This window comes from Cotesia typhae, unplaced genomic scaffold, assembly GCF_013202065.1.
Source record: "Cotesia typhae breed Kobodo isofemale line unplaced genomic scaffold, CoteBio_Ctyphae contig_26, whole genome shotgun sequence".
Classification (NCBI taxonomy): domain Eukaryota; kingdom Metazoa; phylum Arthropoda; class Insecta; order Hymenoptera; family Braconidae; genus Cotesia; species Cotesia typhae.
This window is the reverse complement of record NW_027423732.1, coordinates 35,708-59,085: the sequence shown is the minus strand read 5'-3', so window position 1 is coordinate 59,085 and position 23,378 is coordinate 35,708. Positions and strand designations below refer to the sequence as shown.

The 23,378-nt window shown below is 29.2% G+C and overlaps 8 protein-coding genes across 10 annotated transcripts; 5 read left to right on the top strand and 3 right to left on the bottom strand.

Annotated features, from left to right (window-relative positions):
- Positions 1-66: 66 nt before the first annotated feature.
- Positions 67-1,930, bottom strand: Ids (iduronate 2-sulfatase). Its single transcript, XM_074239977.1, has 5 exons — positions 1,926-1,930; positions 1,763-1,790; positions 1,405-1,713; positions 627-1,346; positions 67-532 (listed from the first exon to the last, which is right to left on the bottom strand). Exons 1-5 carry the CDS (start codon positions 1,928-1,930, stop codon positions 200-202), a joined length of 1,395 nt encoding a protein of 464 aa, XP_074096078.1. The 3' UTR covers positions 67-199.
- A 79-nt stretch (positions 1,931-2,009) lies between these two features.
- Positions 2,010-5,498, top strand: Betacop (coatomer subunit beta). Its single transcript, XM_074239658.1, has 3 exons — positions 2,010-2,147; positions 2,215-4,948; positions 5,072-5,498. The coding sequence occupies exons 2-3, from the start codon at positions 2,258-2,260 to the stop codon at positions 5,300-5,302; spliced, it is 2,922 nt and encodes a 973-aa protein (XP_074095759.1). The 5' UTR covers positions 2,010-2,147; positions 2,215-2,257; the 3' UTR covers positions 5,303-5,498.
- Positions 5,499-6,519: 1,021 nt separating this feature from the next.
- LOC141525293 (uncharacterized) lies at positions 6,520-8,495 on the top strand. Its single transcript, XM_074239719.1, has 4 exons — positions 6,520-7,066; positions 7,127-7,218; positions 7,477-7,854; positions 7,986-8,495. Exons 1-4 carry the CDS (start codon positions 6,997-6,999, stop codon positions 8,151-8,153), a joined length of 708 nt encoding a protein of 235 aa, XP_074095820.1. The 5' UTR covers positions 6,520-6,996; the 3' UTR covers positions 8,154-8,495.
- Positions 8,496-8,652: 157 nt separating this feature from the next.
- On the top strand, positions 8,653-10,105 carry LOC141525292 (uncharacterized). Its single transcript, XM_074239718.1, has 4 exons — positions 8,653-8,822; positions 8,886-9,362; positions 9,430-9,663; positions 9,739-10,105. Exons 1-4 carry the CDS (start codon positions 8,778-8,780, stop codon positions 10,048-10,050), a joined length of 1,068 nt encoding a protein of 355 aa, XP_074095819.1. The 5' UTR covers positions 8,653-8,777; the 3' UTR covers positions 10,051-10,105.
- A 1,007-nt stretch (positions 10,106-11,112) lies between these two features.
- On the top strand, positions 11,113-13,688 carry Apime-asta (allatostatin A). The gene is made up of 3 exons (XM_074239898.1): positions 11,113-11,315; positions 12,508-12,786; positions 13,163-13,688. The coding sequence occupies exons 2-3, from the start codon at positions 12,514-12,516 to the stop codon at positions 13,475-13,477; spliced, it is 588 nt and encodes a 195-aa protein (XP_074095999.1). The 5' UTR covers positions 11,113-11,315; positions 12,508-12,513; the 3' UTR covers positions 13,478-13,688.
- Positions 13,689-13,947: 259 nt separating this feature from the next.
- LOC141525291 (protein amnionless) lies at positions 13,948-16,638 on the top strand. 2 transcript variants are annotated; one of them, XM_074239717.1, is made up of 6 exons: positions 13,948-14,325; positions 14,393-14,691; positions 14,759-14,882; positions 15,105-15,342; positions 15,452-15,605; positions 16,163-16,638. In XM_074239717.1, exons 1-6 carry the CDS (start codon positions 14,044-14,046, stop codon positions 16,551-16,553), a joined length of 1,488 nt encoding a protein of 495 aa, XP_074095818.1. In that variant the 5' UTR covers positions 13,948-14,043; the 3' UTR covers positions 16,554-16,638. The 2 variants fall into 2 exon arrangements, with proteins under 2 accessions (XP_074095818.1, XP_074095816.1); XM_074239715.1 differs by having other exon boundaries at positions 13,949-14,325; positions 14,753-14,882.
- Positions 16,639-16,837: 199 nt separating this feature from the next.
- On the bottom strand, positions 16,838-20,186 carry Metrs-m (Methionyl-tRNA synthetase, mitochondrial). Of its 2 annotated transcripts, none has more exons than XM_074239713.1 (7): positions 19,854-20,186; positions 19,574-19,708; positions 18,762-18,914; positions 18,391-18,665; positions 18,095-18,323; positions 17,554-18,027; positions 16,838-17,480 (listed from the first exon to the last, which is right to left on the bottom strand). In XM_074239713.1, the coding sequence occupies exons 1-7, from the start codon at positions 20,083-20,085 to the stop codon at positions 16,918-16,920; spliced, it is 2,061 nt and encodes a 686-aa protein (XP_074095814.1). In that variant the 5' UTR covers positions 20,086-20,186; the 3' UTR covers positions 16,838-16,917. The 2 variants fall into 2 exon arrangements, with proteins under 2 accessions (XP_074095814.1, XP_074095815.1); XM_074239714.1 differs by having other exon boundaries at positions 16,838-17,432.
- Positions 20,187-20,301: 115 nt separating this feature from the next.
- LOC141525427 (uncharacterized) lies at positions 20,302-23,362 on the bottom strand. The gene is made up of 5 exons (XM_074239930.1): positions 23,233-23,362; positions 23,044-23,144; positions 21,682-22,968; positions 21,469-21,600; positions 20,302-21,404 (listed from the first exon to the last, which is right to left on the bottom strand). The coding sequence occupies exons 1-5, from the start codon at positions 23,329-23,331 to the stop codon at positions 21,062-21,064; spliced, it is 1,962 nt and encodes a 653-aa protein (XP_074096031.1). The 5' UTR covers positions 23,332-23,362; the 3' UTR covers positions 20,302-21,061.
- Between the last annotated feature and the right edge of the window lie 16 nt (positions 23,363-23,378).

Here is a 23,378-nt window from a genome sequence, read left to right as displayed (position 1 = left end):
AAAAGTTTTTTTTTTTTTTTTTTTTATTTTATTTTATTTTATTTTATTTTATTTTATTTTTTTTTTTTTTTTTTTTTTTTTTTTATTTATTTATTGTTGTTTTGTCAAAATGAAGTAATTATTTGATATTTATTAATTAATAATTATATAAACATATTTGTTAGTTAAAAATAAAAATTTGCTATAATCGATAAAATATTCAACGGGGTAATGCTTTTCTCCATCCTGATTTTAATAATTTAAATAATCTAGTTTTTATTTTAAAATAATAATTATTTGATTGTTGATTAATCATTTCATCGGGATCATTTTTGTGATCATACAACTCTTCATTGATAATATTTTTCCAGTTGACGGTATTATTATGATTATTAAAAGGTACCCAAGCAGTGTATCGATATCTCTCAGTACGTAATGTATACCCCATTATTTTTATTTTATTTAATCTTGGCTCATCACTATTTGGTTTCCATGTAGGAGTCAATCCTGGTCGTGGATATTGACTGAATGCTGCTTTTTTCCATCTTATTGTCTGTAATAATTATTTTAAAATTTTAATTTTAATATATATATATATATATATATATATATATATATATATATATTATGTGAGTTAATTAAATTACTTTATTTTTCGAAGCTAAATATGAAATAATAACTGGAAGAAAACTTATCCCCTCGCTGCATGTAGTTGAATAAACTTTTCCACAAATGTCAATGGGTAATTTTACAAGTTCAGCAATTGTCGGGAATAAATCTACTAATTCAACAATTGATTTAATATAAATTTTAGATTTAATTTTTTTTGGAATCGAAACAATCAAAGGAACTCGAACAGCTACATCAAAATTACTGTACTTTGCCCAAAGACTGTGCTCACCCAGTGACCACCCATGATCAGACGTTATTATCACTGTTGTACTTTTATCAACCTTTAAATCAATTAATTTTTTTATCAATTTACCCACTAAACTGTCAATATAAGACACTGCTGCGTAATAAGACTGGATTATTTCAACAGCAAACTTTTCAGGAATTTTTTCCCAGGGAAATTTTAAATTAAGATTATTTATGTCATCCCGTTGTCGCAAATCAATCCATGGATTGTAAGCAAGGCTGGTGATATTCTCCGGCCAGTAATAATTTTTTAATTTAAATTTATTGATTGGGTGAAATTTTAAATATTCTTCAGGGTATTTAAGCGGAATGTGAGGTTTTTCAAAGCCAACAGCTAAAAAAAATGGTTTTAATCGACGATAGTTTGTCAAGAATTTTTTTGCAACGTTTAGATTTTCTAAATCTGGAAGAGTAAAATGAGGCATTGATGTTACATTTACCGGACATACCTAAAAGAATATATTAAAAAATTAATTTTTATTAAAATTAATTTTATTATATACTTACAAGATTGCGAGCTAATAATCCACTGACATTATTATTAAAACAAACTGGTGTATTTTTATATTTATCAGTCAGTGGATGAAAAGGAACATCTGTCCAGGAGTAAGGACTGTCATCGGAATAATTCGAGCTAATACCTGGGTGGAATATTTTTCCAATAGATTTAGTGACGTATCCATTTTCTTTTAAATATTGCGGAAGAGTTGTATAATTATATTTATTTCTCCAGTAACTGTAGAAATCATAAAGATGAAGAGTATCGGGTCGACGGCTTGTCAAAAGTGAATTTCTGCTTGGAGCACACAGCGCTTGCTAAAAAATTTTTTTTTTTTTTTTTTTTTTTTTAATTTCAAATTATAACACTAAAGTTGTTGATTGACAGCGATATTCTAAAATATTTTTGGAATTTTATAGCAATTAAATTATTAAAAAAAAAATGTAATTAAAAAGTTTCACAAGTGAAAATTTTTAAAAGCATTTTTTTTTATTGTAATTAATTTGTTAATAAAATTTTTAAAATTGACATCATTTAAATTGTTGAATATTTCCCGCTAATGACAACTAGCGCCGCCAGTTATTAAAATTTTAGATAGCTGGATAATCTTGCGTTGTACACTGTTCTTGACACGTCGACTTTTCTGACACTCGATATTTTATTAAAAAAAAAAAAAAAAAGAAAAAATGTTTATTATTAAAATTATTGAATAAAATAAAGAAACAAATTGACTAGTTATTTTTATAAAAAGGTAAGAATTTTTATTTCAAAATAATATTATTGAAATCACAACTAAAATGTTTAAAAAAAAATTACAGAGTGTTGGAATTAACCAAAAAAAAAAAAAAAAAAAAAAAAAAAATGAGCAACGTTGTGGAGCAATCATGTTACACTTTGATAAACATCGCGACCGAATTGGAGCCGATAAACGAGCTCCAGATGAAACAGGACCTGGAGAAAGGCGACATCCCGGTTAAAATAGAAGCTCTTAAAAAAACAATTCACATGATACTGAACGGCGAACGTCTTCCTGGACTGCTAATGACAATCATAAGGTTTGTTTTGCCTCTGCAAGATCACACGGTCAAAAAAATGCTCCTTATATTTTGGGAGATTGTCCCCAAGACCTCGCCAGATGGTAAGTTGCTCCAGGAAATGATTTTGGTCTGCGACGCGTACAGAAAAGACCTCCAGCATCCAAATGAATTTGTCCGTGGATCAACACTGCGATTTCTGTGCAAATTGAAAGAGCCAGAGCTGTTGGAGCCGCTGATGCCGGCAATAATCACCTGTTTGGAGCACCGTCACTCGTACGTTCGTCGTAATGCAGTCCTTGCTATTTTTACAATCTACCGTAACTTTGAATTTTTAATTCCCGACGCCCCGGAGCTGATTGCCAAGTACCTGGAGGGCGAACAGGACATGTCGTGTCGCAGAAATGCATTTTTAATGCTGCTACACGCAGATCAAAGCCGTGCATTGGCGTACTTGGCTGCTTGCCTTGATCTGGTCCCGAGTTTCGGTGATATACTCCAGCTGGTAATTGTCGAGCTGATTTACAAAGTCTGTCTGGCAAATCCGAGTGAACGAGCACGATTTATCCGGTGCATCTACAGTTTATTGAATTCACCAAGTGCAGCTGTACGTTATGAAGCCGCTGGAACATTGGTTACACTTTCAAATGCTCCAACAGCGATAAAAGCCGCTGCTTCTTGTTATATAGAGCTGGTTATCAAAGAAAGTGACAATAATGTTAAATTAATTGTTTTAGATCGTCTGATTGCCATGAAAGAGAGCCCATCTCACGAGAGAGTACTCCAAGAGCTTGTAATGGATATTTTACGTGTTTTAGGATCACCAGCTCTTGAAGTGCGCACTAAAACTCTTGCTTTGGCTATTGATTTGGTAACAACGCGCATTATCGAAGAAATGGTCCAGCTTTTAAAGAAAGAAGTCATTAGAACAGCCGGTGGAGAGAATGAAGACGCTGGAAAATATCGACAGTTACTTGTTAAAACACTTCACACTTGTTCTATTAAATTCCCCGATGTCGCTGGGACAGTTATCCCGGTACTGGTAGACTTTTTGGCTGAAAATAATGAAGCTGCCGCTGCAGATGTGCTTGATTTTATCCGTGAAGCTATTCAAAGATTTGAAAATTTGCAGCCATTGATTATTGACAAACTTTTGCAAATATTTTCTGAGATACGAGCAGTTCGCGTTCATCGTGGAGCTCTTTGGATTCTCGGAGAGTACGCGACCTCCAAAGACGACATTGAGAGTCTTATGGCTCGCATCAGAGTTGCTCTGGGTGAATTGCCACTTGTTGAAGCTGAAAATAAACGCCAGGCCGGTGAAAAACCACCGACCGATGAAAATTCTCAGCAGCAACAGCAACAGCAACAGCAACAGCAACAGCAACAGCAACCGAGTCAGCTGGTTACTTCTGATGGTACTTATGCAACCCAGAGTGCATTCAGCGCTACAACTACCGGTAAAAAAGAAGAAAAACGACCGCCATTGGTTCAATATATGATGGAAGGTGACTTTTTCATAGCGGCTTCTTTGGCATCAACCTTGTCTAAACTCGCGCTGCGTTATAAAAAACTTGAGAATAATCCACAAAAAAGCAATCGATTGCAAGCAGAAGCAATGCTGATAATGTCGAGTTTGTTGCAGCTGGGTCGAAGCGGACTACCATCAAAATCCATTACCCACGATGACGCTGAAAGAATTTCCGTTTGCTTGAGATCACTTGCCTGTCCGACTTTAATTGTCCAGAAGGTATTCACCGAGGGTTGTCGCGAGGCACTCGGGCAAATGCTTATGGCTAAAGCCGAGGAGGACTCACAGACCCAAAAGGCCAAGGAGAAACCCGGAAATATTGTTCAGGTAGACGATGCGATAAAATTTTTGCAATTGAACCGTAACAGCGACCTAACTGGCGGTCACGGTGACGTTTTTGAGCAAAGTTTGAGCGCGGCTGTTGCCGGACGGCCTGGAATTAATAGCGGTGATTCACCGCTTGCTCCTGCAAATGCCCTTAGCAAAGTAACACAATTGACGGGATTTTCAGATCCAATTTACGCAGAGGCTCTTGTTCATGTTAATCAATATGACATTGTTCTTGATGTGTTGATTGTCAATCAAACAGAGGATACTTTGCAAAATTGTACACTGGAGTTGGCGACGATGGGCGATTTAAAGCTGGTCGAACGACCTCAGCCTATTGTATTGGCACCCCGTGACTTTGCCAGTATAAAAGCAAATGTAAAGGTAGCGTCTACGGAAAATGGAATTATATTTGGTAATATTGTTTATGATGTCTCAGGAGCTGGCTCTGATAGAAGCGTCGTTGTTCTTAATGATATTCATATTGATATTATGGATTATATTGTACCGGCAACTTGTACAGACACTGAATTCCGTCAGATGTGGGCTGAATTTGAGTGGGAGAATAAAGTATCTGTTAATACTACGCTTGCTGATCTACGAGAGTATCTGGCGCATCTATTAAAATCTACAAATATGCGTTGTCTTACCCCTGAAAAGGTAAATATATATATATATATATATATATATATATATATATATATATATATATATATATTTTTTTTTTTTTTTTTTTTTTTTATTATTTTAATAATATAAATAATAATTTAAAATTATTTTCAGGCATTGTCCGGACAGTGTGGATTTATGGCTGCAAATATGTATGCTAAATCGATATTTGGTGAAGATGCACTTGCTAATTTATCACTAGAGAAGCCACTGCACAAACCTGATGCGCCTGTTGTTGGACATATTAGAATTCGCGCTAAAAGCCAAGGAATGGCTCTGTCACTTGGAGATAAAATAAATTTTGCACAAAAAGTCGTGCAAACTAAAGTTGTTCAAGCTGCTTAATAATAATATTTAAAAAAAACATTGATGCTTTTATTACTTTTATTATTAGATTATAATTAAATAAATTACGTCGAGTATTAGAATTATATATATAATATATTTTTCTTTTTTCAATTAATTACATGGATCAATTTTTTAAAAATATACAATTATGTTGTAATTAATATAAAAATAAATAAAAAACTAAATATTATTATTCATTTGATAAATATCAGATTTCATCTCATGAATATCATCTTCAGTTACTGTATTTTGTGCTCATTATCAGCATTTACAACGCAACACCAAATTAATGCTCGCATAACTGCACTGTGTCTAGAGTAATAAACATTATCATACTATTATTTTATTATAATAACTGTTGTTACTGGAGCAATATTATTATTAGCAACAACATGTAATCATACATTGATTTTTATTGTGATTTAATTATTGTCAAGGAATTTATGTTAATTAATATAGGATTAATTACCTCAATAATAGGGTAACTGTTATATACGTTTAATTTCGATAATAAGATTAAGTAAAATCCAATAATTGTGTGAATAATGGATTCAATATCAATTTAATCCAAAGAATAAACTAAATAAAAGTATTGTTCTGGAATTAATTGAGGATAAAACTTGGGTTTTTTTTTTTTTTTTTTTTTAAATCATTTCTCTAGATAATCAGCCTTACGTGAGATTTATATATATATATATATATATATATATATATATATATATATATATATATATATATATATATATATATATATCTTTAACATTAGCAGTAGTCGTAACATACAGTGAATTACGGATAGGAGGAAATCAATAAAATTCCACAGGTCTGTTAAGTATAAGCTTTTAAACCATCACCAAATACTTTAAGGCATTACGGCGTATATTATTACAATACACTCGAGAAATAAAATAAAATAAAAAAAATGTGTCTGTTGGGATTGATTCACGCTCATTTTTTCTAAAATCTTTCCTTCAATTCTCGCCTCATATCATATTCATATATAATATAAAAATCACTCTAAAATATTTACCCAGTCAAAAAAATCCTACGCACAAGCTGTCAATTTAAAAAAAAAAAAAAAATATATATATATATATATATATATAATAAATCATATTTTTTCAATTAATTTAAATAATTATTATAATAAATTTACCCTTTATTAATTTTATTAGCGAGTTTCAACATCCGGAAAAAATTTATTTATAGATCATCGCTTGATAATATATTTAAATAAAAATATAAATTATTAATATTTGTTAATTAAAGGATAAAAATGTTTGTCCTGTGCGTTTAAAAGCTGATGCCTTTGATATTCCTCGTTTAGTTGTCTATATAATAGAGTAGAGATTTAGCTGTTGAATGGATATTAATTATAATACTGACAATAGATATACATTGCTGTTATATAAACAAAAAAGATGTTTAAGAAAGTTTTTCAATTACACTCCATGAGACATCTTTTATAATTTTTTTATTATTATTATTATTATTTTATTATTTTCACCAACAAACATTTTTTTATTATCGGTGAAAACATTTAAAAAAAGAACACGAAACTAATCGTTGATAAAGTATATAAATCGCGGATATAACTTTTATCCAGTTGAGAGTATCAAAAACTATTCAAGGCTGCTTTTATATATATATATATATACACAATTCTCTTCATAATTATATATTTTTAATAAATGGATTTTACAAAAATTTACATTTATTTTATATTTATTGTTATTTTCAAATTCGCCACTGCTACACAAGGTAATAGTAAAATTTATAATATGACATTAAATTATTATTTAAAATCTTTATTTTATTTAGATAATGTAAATAATAAAGTAGATGAAGAAAAAGAAGCCGGTGGACATGAAGATACAGAGGAACATAAATCTGGCGGAAAAAAAGAACAAGAGGTTAGTATTAATAGTACAATAATTTATTATTATTATTATTATTATGTATGTATGTATGTATGACTTGATAAAAAATTTTTTTATTGTACACTTGAGATGTGATCGTTTATATTAATATTTTTATCTTTAAAGTTGTTAGCAGTTGTTAGGCATGTTTTATTGAAAATAACGATAAATTTTAGTCTAAAATATTATATTATTGTTATAATTTATAAGATTAATAACTTTTTTTTTTTTTTTTTTTTTTTTTTTTTCTAGAAGTATGAAAAGAAACACGAGTCAGATAAGGGAGCGGTAGGACATCACGATCTTGAGGATCATAATAAAAGTTATGAGGAGTCAAATGCCAAGGAGAAAAAGTACAAAGAAGAGGCTGGACATTATCAGGAGCATTTGGAGGGTGAGAAACGTGAAAAGTTTGCCGAGTTCGATGAGGAGGGTAAACACCAAAAAGGACACAGCACCAAGGGTCAACACAATGTTTACAAGAATGATGAGTATAAAAAGGAACATGATTTCTATGATGAGTTTCACGATCAAGGTGGACATCAGGAGGAAGGTGAATTTAAAAATTCACATCTAAATAATAAAGGTCACTCTAATAAAAAATCTCACCACGATTCTGCTCATCACAAGGTATTTTTTTTTTTTTTTTTTTTTTTAAATTATTTAATTATATATTATTAAGTTAAAGTTTTGACAGTAGACATTAAAAATTTAATTTAATTAATTAATTATTATTTTTTTGTTTATTATAAAAAAAAAAGGGTCATCAGGGAAAAAAACACGGTCATCACAAAGGAAAGCATCATCACAATCATAAAAATTATAAATCTGGCGAAGGTCATAATCATCATCAAAAATTTAATCACAAACGTGGAAAAAAAACCGGCAATGCTCGTGCGAAAAAGTGGTCACGTTCCGGCAAAGCTTAATTATAAATATATATGTCTATATATCTATATATTATATGCAATCGATTGAGAGTCAGTTTACCAGATGACTTACTTTTATTTCAGTAAATCATGAAAAGTGAAAACCTAGCGTTAAATTGGTCACACTTTATGACCACCATGTTCCACATTAACTTTTTTTCTTATTCATATTTTATTTATTATGTTTTCCATACAAAGTTATTTTCTAATAATAATATTGATGATTCACAACCTACATCGATTATCTGCTATTTTTTTTCAAAGCACTTTAAGGGGCAATAATAATCAATTTTACTTTTTATTACTAATAATGTTTAATAAATAAAATGTTAGTCAATAAATAAAAAAAAAAAAAAAAAAAAAGAAAACAATCCTGGATTACTCGATCGTTACTTAATAGTTTTTGTTGTTGTAATAATAATTGTCCTTGATTAAAATTGCTTCATAATCGATTTGGGGGTCAAAAATATCGAAAATATCTTGCAGCAATTGTTTTCAAGAGAAAGGAGGAAGCAATTTAAATAGATTATTTTATCAAAATAAGTAAAACCTATTACGGGGGAATAATGATATAATTGTCTGAATACTTGCTGACGATACTCAGTCTTACAGTGTCCAGTCATAATGAATACACCATACAGACTTGTCGGATTTATTTTATTTTTAACGGTAATAATTATTTTATTAACATCATCTTGATTTTGACAATTAAACAATTTATTTATTTTATAGATTGAATTGACAGTCGCGGCTTCAGTAGAATTTTCAAATCAATTGCCGATTGTCGTTGCTGAATTACCGGAACAACCTGCTGACAGTCACAATGTTCCACAGGCCAGTGAATACAGACCGAGAAGAATTAATTACCACGATGATATGAATGTTAATTATCATCATCATCATCATCATCATCAGCCTCAAGTTAAATATGTTAAAAAACAACCACAAGTATTGTACTATACTCAATCCTCGGCTTATCCAAAAAAATACATTGTACTGAAGTATAACAAAAATTATCCTCAACCAACGGGTAAAATAAATAAACGCCAGGATTACGGTGACGATGATGAGTATGAAAGTTATGGGGATCATCAATTACCCGCTGAATCAAAGCACCACGAGCAACATCATCAAGAGTCCCATGAGGAGGGGCACGGAGGAGAGCATCATGAACACCATCACGAGGATGGAGGAAAAAAAGGCGACAAAGTACTTTTTTATTAATTAAAATTATTGTTGCTTAATAAAAATTTAATTATTAATTTTTTTTTTTTAGGGTTTTAAAAAGTGGTTTGAAGAAGAAAAAGGAAAAAAGGGACATCACGATGAAGAAGATCACAAGAAACATTATGGAGAAAAAAGTGGGGAAAAAAAGAAACAACACCACGATGATGGTTACTACAAAGAGTATCACCACGATGAAAAAGGTAAAAAAGGCTCCTCATATCACGACAAAGGAGAATACAAAAAGGGACACAGTACACACGGAAAACACGTTATCCATAAAAAGGTTTCAATTTTATTTATATAATTATTATTTTTAAACTATTTATAGTTATGATATTAATTTAATTGGTTTATTTAGGATGACTATGAGAAGAATATAGACTTCTTTGATGAGGATCACTCGGAAGAAGAGCATGAAAAGGAAGGCGGTTATCACAACAAGGCCGAGAAAGGACACGGTGGTAAAAAGAAGAAAGGACATCATGAGCACGGGCAACATAAAGACAAGTACGGCAAAGAAAAGAAACACAAGCACGGTCATCATCATCATGATTCCGAAAATTGGGAGAAGGAAAACGGTGAAAAAGGTCATCACAAGCACGGGAAGAAATACGGTAAAAAAGGCGAACACGAAGACGGAAAAAAGTGGGGACACAAAAAAGGAGAATAATTTTTATTTTTAAAATTATTATTATTAATGTTATAAATCCTTTTTACAATTATAATTATATCGTCATACATTATTTACCTTTCTTACTCTCTCTCTCTCTCTCTCTCTCTCTCTCTATGTGTCGAAGCAATAAATTTTTATGACGAATCATTGGGTGTAGAGACGGTGAAGAAAAGTAAAACCCATTATCAGCTGGAATCTCAATAAATTTTGATTATTTTTATCCATCTTTTTGTTATTCAACGGCAATGACATGATACCAACTTTTATACACAGACTTACAAATTCATGAGCTTTTTTTTTTTTACGCAGTATATATATCAGTGTGTCAATTGGGAATATTTCTTCTTTTTTATATTTATCATATGCGAATAATATCTTATTGTTTTTCTTGGATACTGGAGTAACATATTGAAAATGATAAATGACAAATGATGCTGGGTATTAGTTGTTTGAAAAACTTTTATTATTGTATTATTATTATTATTATTATTATTATTATTATTATTTTTTTTTTTTTTTTTTTATTCGTATTTATTCGTATATAGAGAAAAAGAAAGAAGAAATAAAGATCTAGATTCAAGTATAGAGCGATTTGTTGCGGTTTTTACGATCAATTAGCGTGACAATGTGACTGTTTCGCTTTTATGTGTATACAAAATGGAAAAAGTATATTTTATTTGAAAAAGTAAACCACACCATATCAATGCCTTATATAATTTGATTATAAAATCAATTGTTAATTATAATTATCACCATATCCACCCGTATTTAGGATAATAATCAATTATCATTATTTATCTTCTTTCGTAATTACAATTAGATTTGATAAAAAAAAAAAAACGATTAAAAAAAAAAAAAAAAAAAATGTGATTGAATATGAATACTACGGGAGGTATCAGCAGGAGCAACGTCATGCGTTAGGATCGTCGCCGGGCAGGGATATCTCGATGTTTGGCGACAATTGGGGTACGATGGGGATGAAGAGATGGGATGACGGCGCCGGTGGGCGCTCTGTTATATAGAAAAGCTCAATCGCGCCCCTTCATCCTCATTCTGACATCCACATCTACGCAAGCAAGATTCTCTTGTCTTAAACTTTTAAAAGACAACAAGTCTATTACTTCAAAAAAAAAAAAAAAAAAAAAAATTATACATCAACAAGTGATTAATTATTTATTATCAATTATCGTGATAGTTTTAATTAGTAATTTTAAATAAATAAAATTGGTAATAATAAATCTCGGCGAGTCTAGCAGCAACAGGTGAGTTAATTTTATTTATTGTCATTTATGCTTTATTAATTTTTAACTTTTTTTTTAATAAGATATATATATATTTATTTATTTAATATTATTTAAAAATTTGCATATAAATATACAATAAAAGTATGAAACAACTGTATATATAGTCTCTAGAGAAATGAAGTTTATTTTAAAAGGAAAATCTTATTACTTTGATTAAAAAAGAAAGAAAATAAATCTAAACTTTATTTTTTTGTATATTTAAATTAAAAAATTGAAATTTTTAATAAATATATTAGTCACACACGGGAAATAAAACTTTTATTATTATTCATACTATATTAATTTATCAAGTTGCAATTAATTTGTTAAAAAAATTTTTAAAATTGACCGCTTATAATCATTATTATTGTAATATAGAAAAAAAAAAAAAAAATTCATAGAAAAATGATGATTGTAATTTAAAATGAGTAATATCTGTAAAAAATTACAGTAAGTGAAGCGCAAGTGTCACAGAATATTGAAGTGACGTTAATCTAATATCCGTGCTGGAATTATTCTGAAGAGAGGAAAAAATATATTAATAAAAGCTCTGATGATGAAAAATATTTTTTATTAAAATTCTAATATCGTGAGTTATAACTTTCAAATAAGGATTTTCGATTAGATACTTTCTTTTTTAAACTTTTTAATCAATGGAATTGATTTTAATGATAATAATAATTGTTAAGAAGGATTAATTTTCGAGTTTTAGAAAAAGAGTACGAATTTCCCAAAGGAGAATAAACTTTCAAGGTTTATAAAGACAATCGAAGCTGTTAAGCCTATAAGAGAGTGTATAATACAATATAATACAATAAAGTTGTAAGAAACCCTTTTCCAGTGGGAATAAGGGGTAACATTAAACAGTATAACAATATATAAGGTGATTTAACAGGCACTTTAAACCGAGACCCTGTTAATTGTCAGCCAGGGGTAACTTAAATCGCGTCTCATACTCTGCCTTATTTTTATTTTAAATATACAAATTTTATACTCTCTTTTCAATATAATCAATCCACTCAAAATCGTAATAATTTATTAAATTACATTTTTTTTTTTTTTTTTTTTTTTTTTTTTTTTTTAACGAGTAAATTAAATAAAATAGTGGCTTTTTACTTACTTACTTACTTACTTACTTATTGCTGAGATAAATTATTATTATTATTTACAGATTGAAATGAACAAGAGAAAAGAATTGAGTGTTTCTATTTTATTAATTATCTATTTATTAATTAATTGTGTTACTGGATTTATCGACGACTCAACAAGTGTCGTCGAGAGATCATCCCGTGAAATAAATAATCGACCACTTTGTACTGCTAAAAAAGATTATGACTTGATAACAGAGTACAAAAGATTACCAGAAAATCGGTATGTCGCTGAATACAAACGATTTCCCGAATATCGCTACAGCTTTGGTATTGGAAAGCGATGGTACGACGGTTCAAAGGTATTTTTTACATTTTTTATTTACGTTATTTGATTATTTATCATTCTCTACTACTGCCAATAAATTTATTAGTAGAGAGAGAGAGAGAGAGAGAGAGAGAGATTAGAATTTTTAACAATGACATTGATGAGACAGTATAAGCTTACTGACAGGAGGCTTCGCAAATCTCTCTGTATTTTCAATACATATACACATCCGTATTCATTTTTCTTCCTTTGTTATCCACTATTGTGTTATCTTGATTTATTTGTTTTTCTTTCATTCATTTATTCTTCTCTTCCAGTATATATAGTATAGCGCAGTTGATAATAATATTAACCTGTTACTTTTTTTGCTTATAAAGTGTGAAAATATTTACACTCTATTTTTTATTTAGAGAAATACTCCCTATTCATTTGGGATCGGTAAACGTTATCCGATGTATAAAATGGATCAGATGGAAAAAAATAAATTACATCAGTTTGGTTTGTTTGGTGATTATTTATCCGTTGGGAGCGATTATAATTATCCAGTGATTCAAGATCAACAACAAAATAAACGGGGGGCTGTTCCTAAATCACGTACTTATGATTTTGGTGTTGGAAAACGCAATATTCATATATTTTCATCAATTAAACAGCCAGATGATATTAATAAACATGATTCTTCTTCTGAAAATAATTACAATAATGATGTTTGGGAACAGGATTGAAGATTTTTTTTTTTTTTTTTTTTTTTTTTTTTTTATAATCCATCTTCAAAATTTATTATTATATTGAAAATTAAGTTAGCCGACATTTAAAAATTTACTTTATTCAAAAAATTATTTTTGTTATAATTTAATCAAAAAATTAACAACGTCGGCTAACTTTAGTATTGTTCAAATATATCCAAAGTATTATAAATAAATATAAATAGCTTAACTTTAAATACACTCACCTATCAATCAAATGTAAAAATTGTTTTTTTTTTTTTTTTTTTTTTTTTTTTTATTATCAGCTTTTAAAATAATAATTATACTTGAATGTATATCTGTATTGTAAATTTTATCGAAAAAAAATAAAGACATATATATATATATATATATATATATATATATATAGTAATGTACTGATGCCTGGAGAGTACTATAAATTTAACCGATAACTATTCTCATGAGATTAATATTGAAATACTGAAATACGCCCCTCTTTCTCAAATAAATATAAATATAAAATATAAATTTGTCTTGTTTCTTCAAGCACCAACTTGTTATATATAAATCAAAAGTATATAACGATGAAGTTGTTAATATTTTTTTATTTAATTATTATCGTAAATTTAATCGGTAAAAGTGAGTGTTGGCGTGTAGGTGAAAAGAAATACTGGCTTCCGGAGTTGGAGTGGTCCTCGGGAAACAATTGGATGAACGGTATTAAACCAGAATCAAACAGTCGGGTGGTATTTCCTTTAGAAATATATCACTCGGTTGGACTTCCGGGCAATTCGGATTTACAACTTTCCGGGATTGAGTTATCCCGAGATGGATCTCTTTTACTTTCGAGGGATGGAACCTTGCAGGTAACAGCTACTAATAAACTTTATTAAAATAAATACAATAAAATATATTTACTTTGATTTATTTTAGATAAGTGACAGTAATAATAGAGAAAAAACTTTTGTTTGGAAGCTAAAGGGACCTTTTTATTGGGTTGATCCTCAAAATTGGGGTGATTCAAATAAAGCAGTTCCGGATTTTGAGAGAATTCCCTGTTCAATGGACACTGTCATTTTTCCAGATAAAAATCATGCCTTGAGTATAACTCTGCCCAACACCAATGTCAAAGTTAAGCAAATAAAAATAGGCCAACAAGAAACCATTGATGAATGGCGTTGGCATTCAATAATAACTGGTAGAGAATTTCGCAACAGTCCTCTAACAATCAGGTTAATTATTTATTTTATTTTATTATTTTTAATATACGAAAATTAATTATTTTAAATATAGTTACAGTGGATTACAATACTGTGAATCGGATTGTATCTGCCAGCCGGAATACTCCGAAGAGTTATTGGCGGAAATTTGTAAAATTCAAGCTCCAAGATGTGAACAACTTCAATGTGAATTTCCATTTCAGGTATTACTTATATCTATCTATATATATATATATATATATATATATATATATATAAGAGATTCCTATCTATATAGTCACTCATCACGATATCTCGGGAACCATCAGACCTAGAAACTTGAAATTTGGTAGGAATCTTCTGTAGGAGATGTAGAAATAATCTATGAATGAATTTCTTAGAATAATTATTATTGACAACTTGTTTTTTTCTTTTTTCTTTTTGAGATTAAGGATCACTGCTGTGATTACTGCGGGGGCCGAGTTTCAGTACCCAGTGAGACTATTTCCGTGTCGAAACTCGGAGAAATAGCACAAGAAGAATTTATAAATAATAAAGATATTTATTGGCACGCTAGATTTGCTCCGGACAAACCAGAGCTTGAGATTCTTGTTGCCGAGAGAGGAATTTATTCGGGAATAAAAAGCCAAGAAGCCATTGACAAGCTTCGTCGACGGTTGATGGGTTGCTTTTTATTCATTTTTCTTTATACTTATGCAATAGTGTTGCTATTAATAATAATAAATATATATATATATATATATATATATTTTTTTTTTTTTTTTTTTAATAGCTAAAGGAATTCCCATTGTTGAAGCAATGAATACTGGAGCACCCTTAACAGGTTCTGTACTTGGAAATACACTGGGACCTATGTTTGGAATTCCAATAATTATTTTAATAATTATTATACTTGGACTTCCGTACTTTGGATACTCTTACACCAGGCAAGTATATTATTTTAAAAAATACTTGATTAAATAATTATTAACAGCTGGTACTACTGGTTGTTATAATAAAATTATTTAATAAGATTAAAACTCTCTGTGTTTATACTAAATAGTATATATCTGTAGAATATAAATCCAAACTATTATTAAGTGATTACGCATACGCAGAACAAATTTCTCTAATTCTCTTGTAGTTGTATGCCGCTGTAAGCTGTAAGGTAGTGATAGTATTTAAACCGAGCACCTGTCGCTCTTGTATTATTAAAACTTGAAATTAACGTTACACCCACTACAGAACGCAGACTACTACTCTGTTAAATATTTAATAATATTATTTTTTGTTCTTTTTTAGTATCCATTGAGCTTTATATATAAAACCTCAATGGAACTACTAATTAACGAATACTGAGGCTTTTAATTATTACACTACACATTTCACAGCATCTCTCTAATACTACCAACTAATAGTATTCAATTAACTATTTTTGGCTTAAGCTTCCCTTTAATTAAAACTTTCTCAGTACAGGCAGTAAATTTTTATAAAATTGTTACAGTATTGTGTCTATATGGCGAAACGCTTTCGGTACAGTAGTACGTGATGGAATACCTTTTCGCAGTGACGATGGATTTGCGAAATTTGAAAATTTACCAGAGGGTCATGTACAACTATCTGGTCAAAGTGCTTTAGACAATCTTATTGACAATGATTTACAACAAGATAATAGTGGTATAAGCGGAGAACAGAACAACGGAGAAGGTAAACGCTTTGAGAATCCATTGTATAGATCAACAAGAAAATCCCCAGCAGAGCAACAGACTTTATCAGATAATAATCACAAGAGTAGTGAACAAAGTATTATTAATATTGATCTTCCAGTGAGCTTAACTCAATTGAAAAAAAAATTATATTCTTCTTCTCAAGATACTCACATTGACTCGGATTAATTTTATAAATTTTTTTACTTTTAAAAATATTATTATATCTGTAACATCTGTAACAATGACATGCGATATATATATATATATATATATATATATATATATATATATATATATATATATATATATATATATATATATATCATCTTTGAGACCTTCAGGGCTGATACAATATATTTAAGATAAAATATTGAAACATTGAAATATCAGAATATCAAATACCAGGAAATTTGATCGTGTCTCTGATAATTATTATTTAAATATCGATTTTAAAGATAACAACACTATAGTTACCAAGTTATTGCATTTACTTTATTTTTAAGTATACAATTATTTTAAACTGTAGAAAAATTTATTCAAGTGATAATAATTATCGTAATTTTTTAAAAAACGCATAATCTTGTTGCTTTGGTGGATTTATTTGGTTGTTATTCCGGCCAGTATTTAAATACTTTGAATTATCCCACATTCGTGCATTGGAAGGTACATTTAAAAAGTCAAGAAGGTGATAAGTTAATCGCGGTATAATTGGCGTTAAAATTAATGATCCGATTCGAGCAGCTTCAAGACCCAGAGCTAAAACACTATCGAGTTTTTCTTCAGCTTGTAGATTTTCAGTCTCTTTTGCCAGCACCCACGGTTTGTGGTGATCAATCATCTTATTAGCCAAAAATAATGATTGCATAACAATGTCAACAACTAAATGAAGATTATAATCGTTGTAATAGTCGTAAGCTATTGAAGATACATTTTCAAGACTCTCTACTAATCTGAGTGCTTCATCTGAGGCAAGTGTTTCTGCGTGATGCACACAAGGCTCGGGAATTATTTTATCAGGATTCAATGCTTTTCCCATACACCTGCTCACTAAATTTCCAAGTGTATCTGCCAATTCAGCGTTTAATATATTTCTTATTTTATCCTCACTGTAGTCTAATTTATAAAAATCAAAATTTAATAATAATAATTATTATTATTATTAAAATAATAATAGAAACTTACTTACTTGCATCACTGTGTGGTACAGCTTCTCGAAGAAGAAAATATCTCAACCCGTCAGCAGTAAATAATTTAGCAGCCTCTGAAGGTGACACGACATTTCCTTTTGATTTAGACATTTTTTCATCATCAACTGTCCAATGGGAATGACACAGGAGAGTTCTCGGTGGATCCAAACCAGCTGCCATGCTGAATGCTGGCCAGTACACGCCGTGAAATTTTAAAATGTCTTTTCCGATTATTTGGACTGTTGGTGGCCAAAATTTAGCAAACTCTTGATTTTTTGGATAACCAAGTGAAGTTAAGTAACTAATTAGTGCGTCTAACCATACGTAAATTGTATGAGAGTTGTCATTGGGAACTTTAATGCCCCAGGGTGCTCGTGAGACTGGTCGAGAAACACTAAAGTCCTCTAAACAACTTCCTTCCTCGATCCAGGACAAAAGAATTTTGTGAAATTTTATTGGTTCAACAGCCTTAACTATTTTTAATTAATTAATATTATTAATTTTTTTATTTAAAATATGATGAATAATAAATATTTTTACCATTTTTTAACCAGTACTTGAGATCATCCTGCATAGAGCCAAGTTTAAATTTATAATTATCTTCTTCCATCCATTGAACAAGATTACCCGAGGCTGCAGATACTTTAATTGTTTTACCATTTAATACTTTTTCCAGCAACTCGGACTCTGAAACAAAAGCTTCGTCGGATACACAGTACCATCCGGAGTATTTTCCCAAGTACAAGTGCCCATTTTCTTTAAGCGTAGTCTGTAATATTATTAATGATTAATTATAAATATTATTAGTATTAGTATTATTATTGTTATTAAGTTACCCAAAAATGATTGACAGCTTCATGATGCCTCAAGTCTGTCGTACGTATAAAATTCGAGTATGAAATATCAAAATTATCACACATATCTTTGAATAATCCGGATATTTTATCTGTATAATTTTGGGGAGATAAATTATTAGCATTTGCAGCATCAGAAACTTTAGTGCCGTGTTCGTCGGTTCCGGTACTCAAAAACACCTGATGTCCCAACATTATGTTGAACCTTGCAAATGCATCCGCCAAACTAGCTGTGTAGAGATGTCCAATGTGTGGTCCTTAACAATTTTAAATAATTAAAATGGTTTGTTTGTTTGTTTTTTTTTTTTTAATTTTATAATAAATAAAATAAAATAAATATTTAATGAAGCTACCGGCATTTACGTAGAATATAGGAGTTGTGAGATAAACATTTTTTGGGCAATAATCAACATATGTCCTGGTAAATGTTTTATTGATCCATGATTTAGCTTGCCGATGATTATTATTGGAAACGGATCTCAGCAGAGGAGTCATTAATCTATTCGCTGTAAAGGAATAATAATAATAATAATAATAATAATAATAATAATAATAATAATAAAATACTTGTCTTTTATAATTATTTAAAATTTATTAATTAATTTTACACGTTACTAATTATTTAAATAAATTTTTTTTATTTAAGGGGATTATGAAGATTTTTTTTTCTGAATAAATGTTTCAGTTAAAAGTGAAATAGTTTCCAACTGTTTAACTAAATCCATGTGTTTAAATTGATCGGGATGTTTAGTAAATGTCTCGAGTAATTTTAACCGTTCGGGATTGTCTTTAGCGTAATAGAGTTGTAATTCATTGGCAAGACACTGTGCCTCCTGTACGTTGATAGATTTAATGTCAAATTCACCCTTCATCAATACTATTCCTTTAGAATCACGTAAATCGGTGCAGTGAATAATAGTTAAACACTCGGGAGCATTTTCTTGATGAGTTTGATACCAAAGCAAGGGTGTCATGTGAATTTCACTTCCAGAAAATTGACTTAAAATAAATTCGTAGCCATTTTCACGCGGCAATGGTAAAATAAATGTCGGATACTGTGATCCTCTTTCAAACATCAAGTCAAATGTTTCAGGCTCCATTACCCCACAAATACAGTCCTTTTGTTTGTGATAATTTAACCAGATATCTGTGATTTCCTGCTTGCCTTTGTCCTCAAGTAACTCCAGCTTCATAACGTCCGACAAACGTGACACCTTGGTTTGTTTTAAATCCAATGAACCGAGTGATGGCTTGGCACTTGCATCTCGATTAAACTTTGCTGCTGCTGATTCCTTCGACTCTTTAAAAAAAAAAAAAAAAAAAAAAAAATTATTATTCTTCAATTAATAACAATAACAATTTGATTGTTCTAAAAAAATTTTTGTAAATTAACAGCTGACCGCTAACTTCAGTATTGTAGATAAATTATAATAAATTATATTTACTTGATGGACGTTTCTTTTTTTCAGTTTCTTCAATTCTCGATATAAATTCATCTGGATTTGTTTGCTGTAATTTGGCTATAGCTCCAGCGTACTTGTCGAAGTAAGGATTGTCCTTTAATCCCTCGAGGAACTTTTTAGCTCTCACTGCTGAACTTGTCATTATATTTTTATATAATAAATTATTATTTCCAAGTGATGAATTTAATAATCTTAATGATAATATTTTAATCATTGATTATAACTAAATATTTACACAGCAACACGATTATTTTTTATTTATATTACTTTTACTACTGAATGAAAAATAAAATAGGTTATAACTGAGTTAACAGAGCCCCCCCGCCCTTTTTTTTTTTTTTTTTTTTTTTTTTTTTCCCCTCTTCCTCTGAATTTATTGCGGGAAATTTTGAATAAAAAATAAATATAAATATTTGTATTATAACGAAACCATTTATTTAATTTGATAAATAAAAAATTTTCATAAATTTTATTGTAACATTTATCAAACAATAATAAAAAATTATTATTACAAATAGTATATAAATTATGAGTATTGCTAAAATTTAAATATAATAAAAACACACACACACACACACACACACACACACACACACACACACACACACACACACTGATGAATTTAATTAAAGAATAAATAAAAACGAAAAAACATTCTTTTGATTAATTATAATTTAAAAATTTTTTTATCTATTAAAATCTAAGTATCTTATTAAAAATTTTTTAAACGCCATATTTATATTGTATAATATAGTGACTATTTAAAGAATAAAAATAAAATTAAAGTTTTATGCAGTCTTTTACTAAAATATTAAATTTTTTTTTTTTTTTAATATAATATTTAATTGAAAAATTAATAAAATACTGGTAATATTAATTAAAATTTAAATATTTTCGTCCATTTCTCTCATAATAACACATATATTAATATAATAATATTGCTATGGAGTAAGTTTTAAGAAGCATTTAAAATGATGACCTGTGTGACTAGGCCACGACGGAAGTAATATTTAATATTTATTATTAAGAGATCATTCCATAAATTTTTTTTTTTTTTTTTTTCGTTTTTATGAAATTTCTACGAACAAGTTTTATATTTTCAAGTTTGCTACATCGTATAACTGGCAGTTAATATTATTATTATTATTATTATTATTATTATTAATTTAATAAAATTAATTAAATTGTAATCAATCGCGTGAGGATTCTTCTTTGATAGCCATTGTTATTAATGAATTAGATGATGAGGTACGTTCATCATTGTTATCGTTATCGTTATAAGTAATATTAATAACATTGCAATTGGCTTTAAAATCAGTCTTTGATTTTTTATTATTTTGGTTAAAATCATTATCTATAAATCGTCGCTTACAATCAATCCCATCAGCCTTAGAGTCGGTGTTGGTGTTGTTATCAGATAACAGCGTTCCAATAACATTTGCCGTTCGTGTGTTAACAGAGTGTACATCATTCAAATGTTTGTATAGCTGTACACTTGTACGAAATTCCATATCGCAATTTAATATTTTACATCTGAAACAAATTTAAAAATTTATTAATATTTATTTTCATTTAATTATATTAATATTTTAATTACCGAAATAATTGATTGCTTTTTATTTGTGATTGTACAATTGGTATTTTTGTATTGTTGGCATGATTATCTTGATAATGTTTCCATAGACTAGTTACATTATTTATTTGAGCTCCACAACCAGGTATTTTACATCTAATATTGAAAATAAAATCATTGTTATTTTTTTATTATTATTATTGTTTTAAAATAAAAATATTATAATAATATACTTACAAAAAAAAACTAACAGTAGATGCTTTATTTTGCTGTTGTTGTTGTTGTTGTTGTTGTTGTTGTTGTTGTTGTTGTTGTTGTTGTTGTTGTTGTTGTTGTTGTTGTTGTTGTTGTTGTTGTTGTTGTTGTTGTTGTTGTTGTTGTTGTTGTTGTTGTTGTTGTTGTTGTTGTTGTTGCTGCTGCTGCTGCTTAATTTTATTTGATTTAATTAATTTATTAGCTTCTTTATTTTCTTGTACTTTATGACTGTCCTGATGATGTCGATAGTGAGATATGTACTTGTACATTTTACCACAACCATTTATTTCACATTTATATGGTAATTCTTTTTTACACCTCGACATTCTTTGTTTTTTAGGTGTATATTCTTCATCATCCTCATCATCATCACTGTTGACTGTTGTTTTATTGTTATCACTACTACTACTACTACTACTACTACTACTACTACTACTATTAGTAATAGCTGTTGTTGTTGTTGTTGTTGTTGTTGCTGTATTAGTAGTGGTTGAAGTAGTAGTAGAAGAAGCACCATTATTATTATTATTATTATTATTATTATTATTATTATTATTATTATTTTCATTACTTGATTCAATAATATTTCGACAATTATTATCCTCAAATCCACTTCTAAATACTTTTTCAAGATTACCCAAATCTATCCTATGCTCTTGTAATTTTATTTTTCCTTGTTTATTATCATACAGTATACTATTAGAGTTATTACAAGTGTCTTTATTGGTATCACTAGTGATAAATAATTTTGCAGAATCATTGGAACAATTGTTATCATTATTTTCTTCTGGTATTATCAATCTATCATTATTATCATCATCATTATTATTATCGTTATTATTTTTAGGTGATGAATAATTTATTTGTTTAATATAATTAACACTATTTCTTATAATATTTGTTTTTTTATCAATCATTTCAATGCACTCATCGTCATTTAGAGTTTCATCATCATCATCATCATCATCATCATCATCATCATCATCATCATCATTGACAAGGTGATGATTATTACCAGTGATTGAAGTAGTGCTACCTGGACCTTCAAAACATATTATTTCTGGCTCAGTGGGTATTACAGCTGGTGTATTCCGATGACTATTTTCTATATGTTGCTCTAAATTAACACTGCTGGTGTGTATTGACCCACCGCAACTTGTGTAAGGACAAATAAATATATTTGTCGTTTCATTGCTGTGATACTCTTGATAATGACGCCACATTGTTCCCGGATCTGACAGTTCTTTTCCACATCCTGGTTCTCGACATCTTCAAAAATAATATTAAATATATTTATTAACAATAAATAAATTATTTTAATATAATAATATTATTTAAATTTACATAAAACGGATTTTTAATTCTTCTAAAGCTTCGTGTGTCTTGTATTCATCTTGATTTGTAAATATTTTACCACAACCCTGTTGTTTACATGTATAAATTTCCTGAAATTTTTATTTATTATTTTAATATTTGTTTTGGATTACAGGTCATTGATCTCTATAAGCTCAGTGACTGTCAACTGTAACGTACCTTTTTAGGAGCTATTTCCTCGATAGTCTGATTCCTGGACACAAATCTTATGACACTAACTTCTGTTGGACGGTCAGCACACTCTGTTCCTTGGCCCATTATTTTTTTTTCCGACACTTTGAGATTAAAAATTAACTTTTACATAA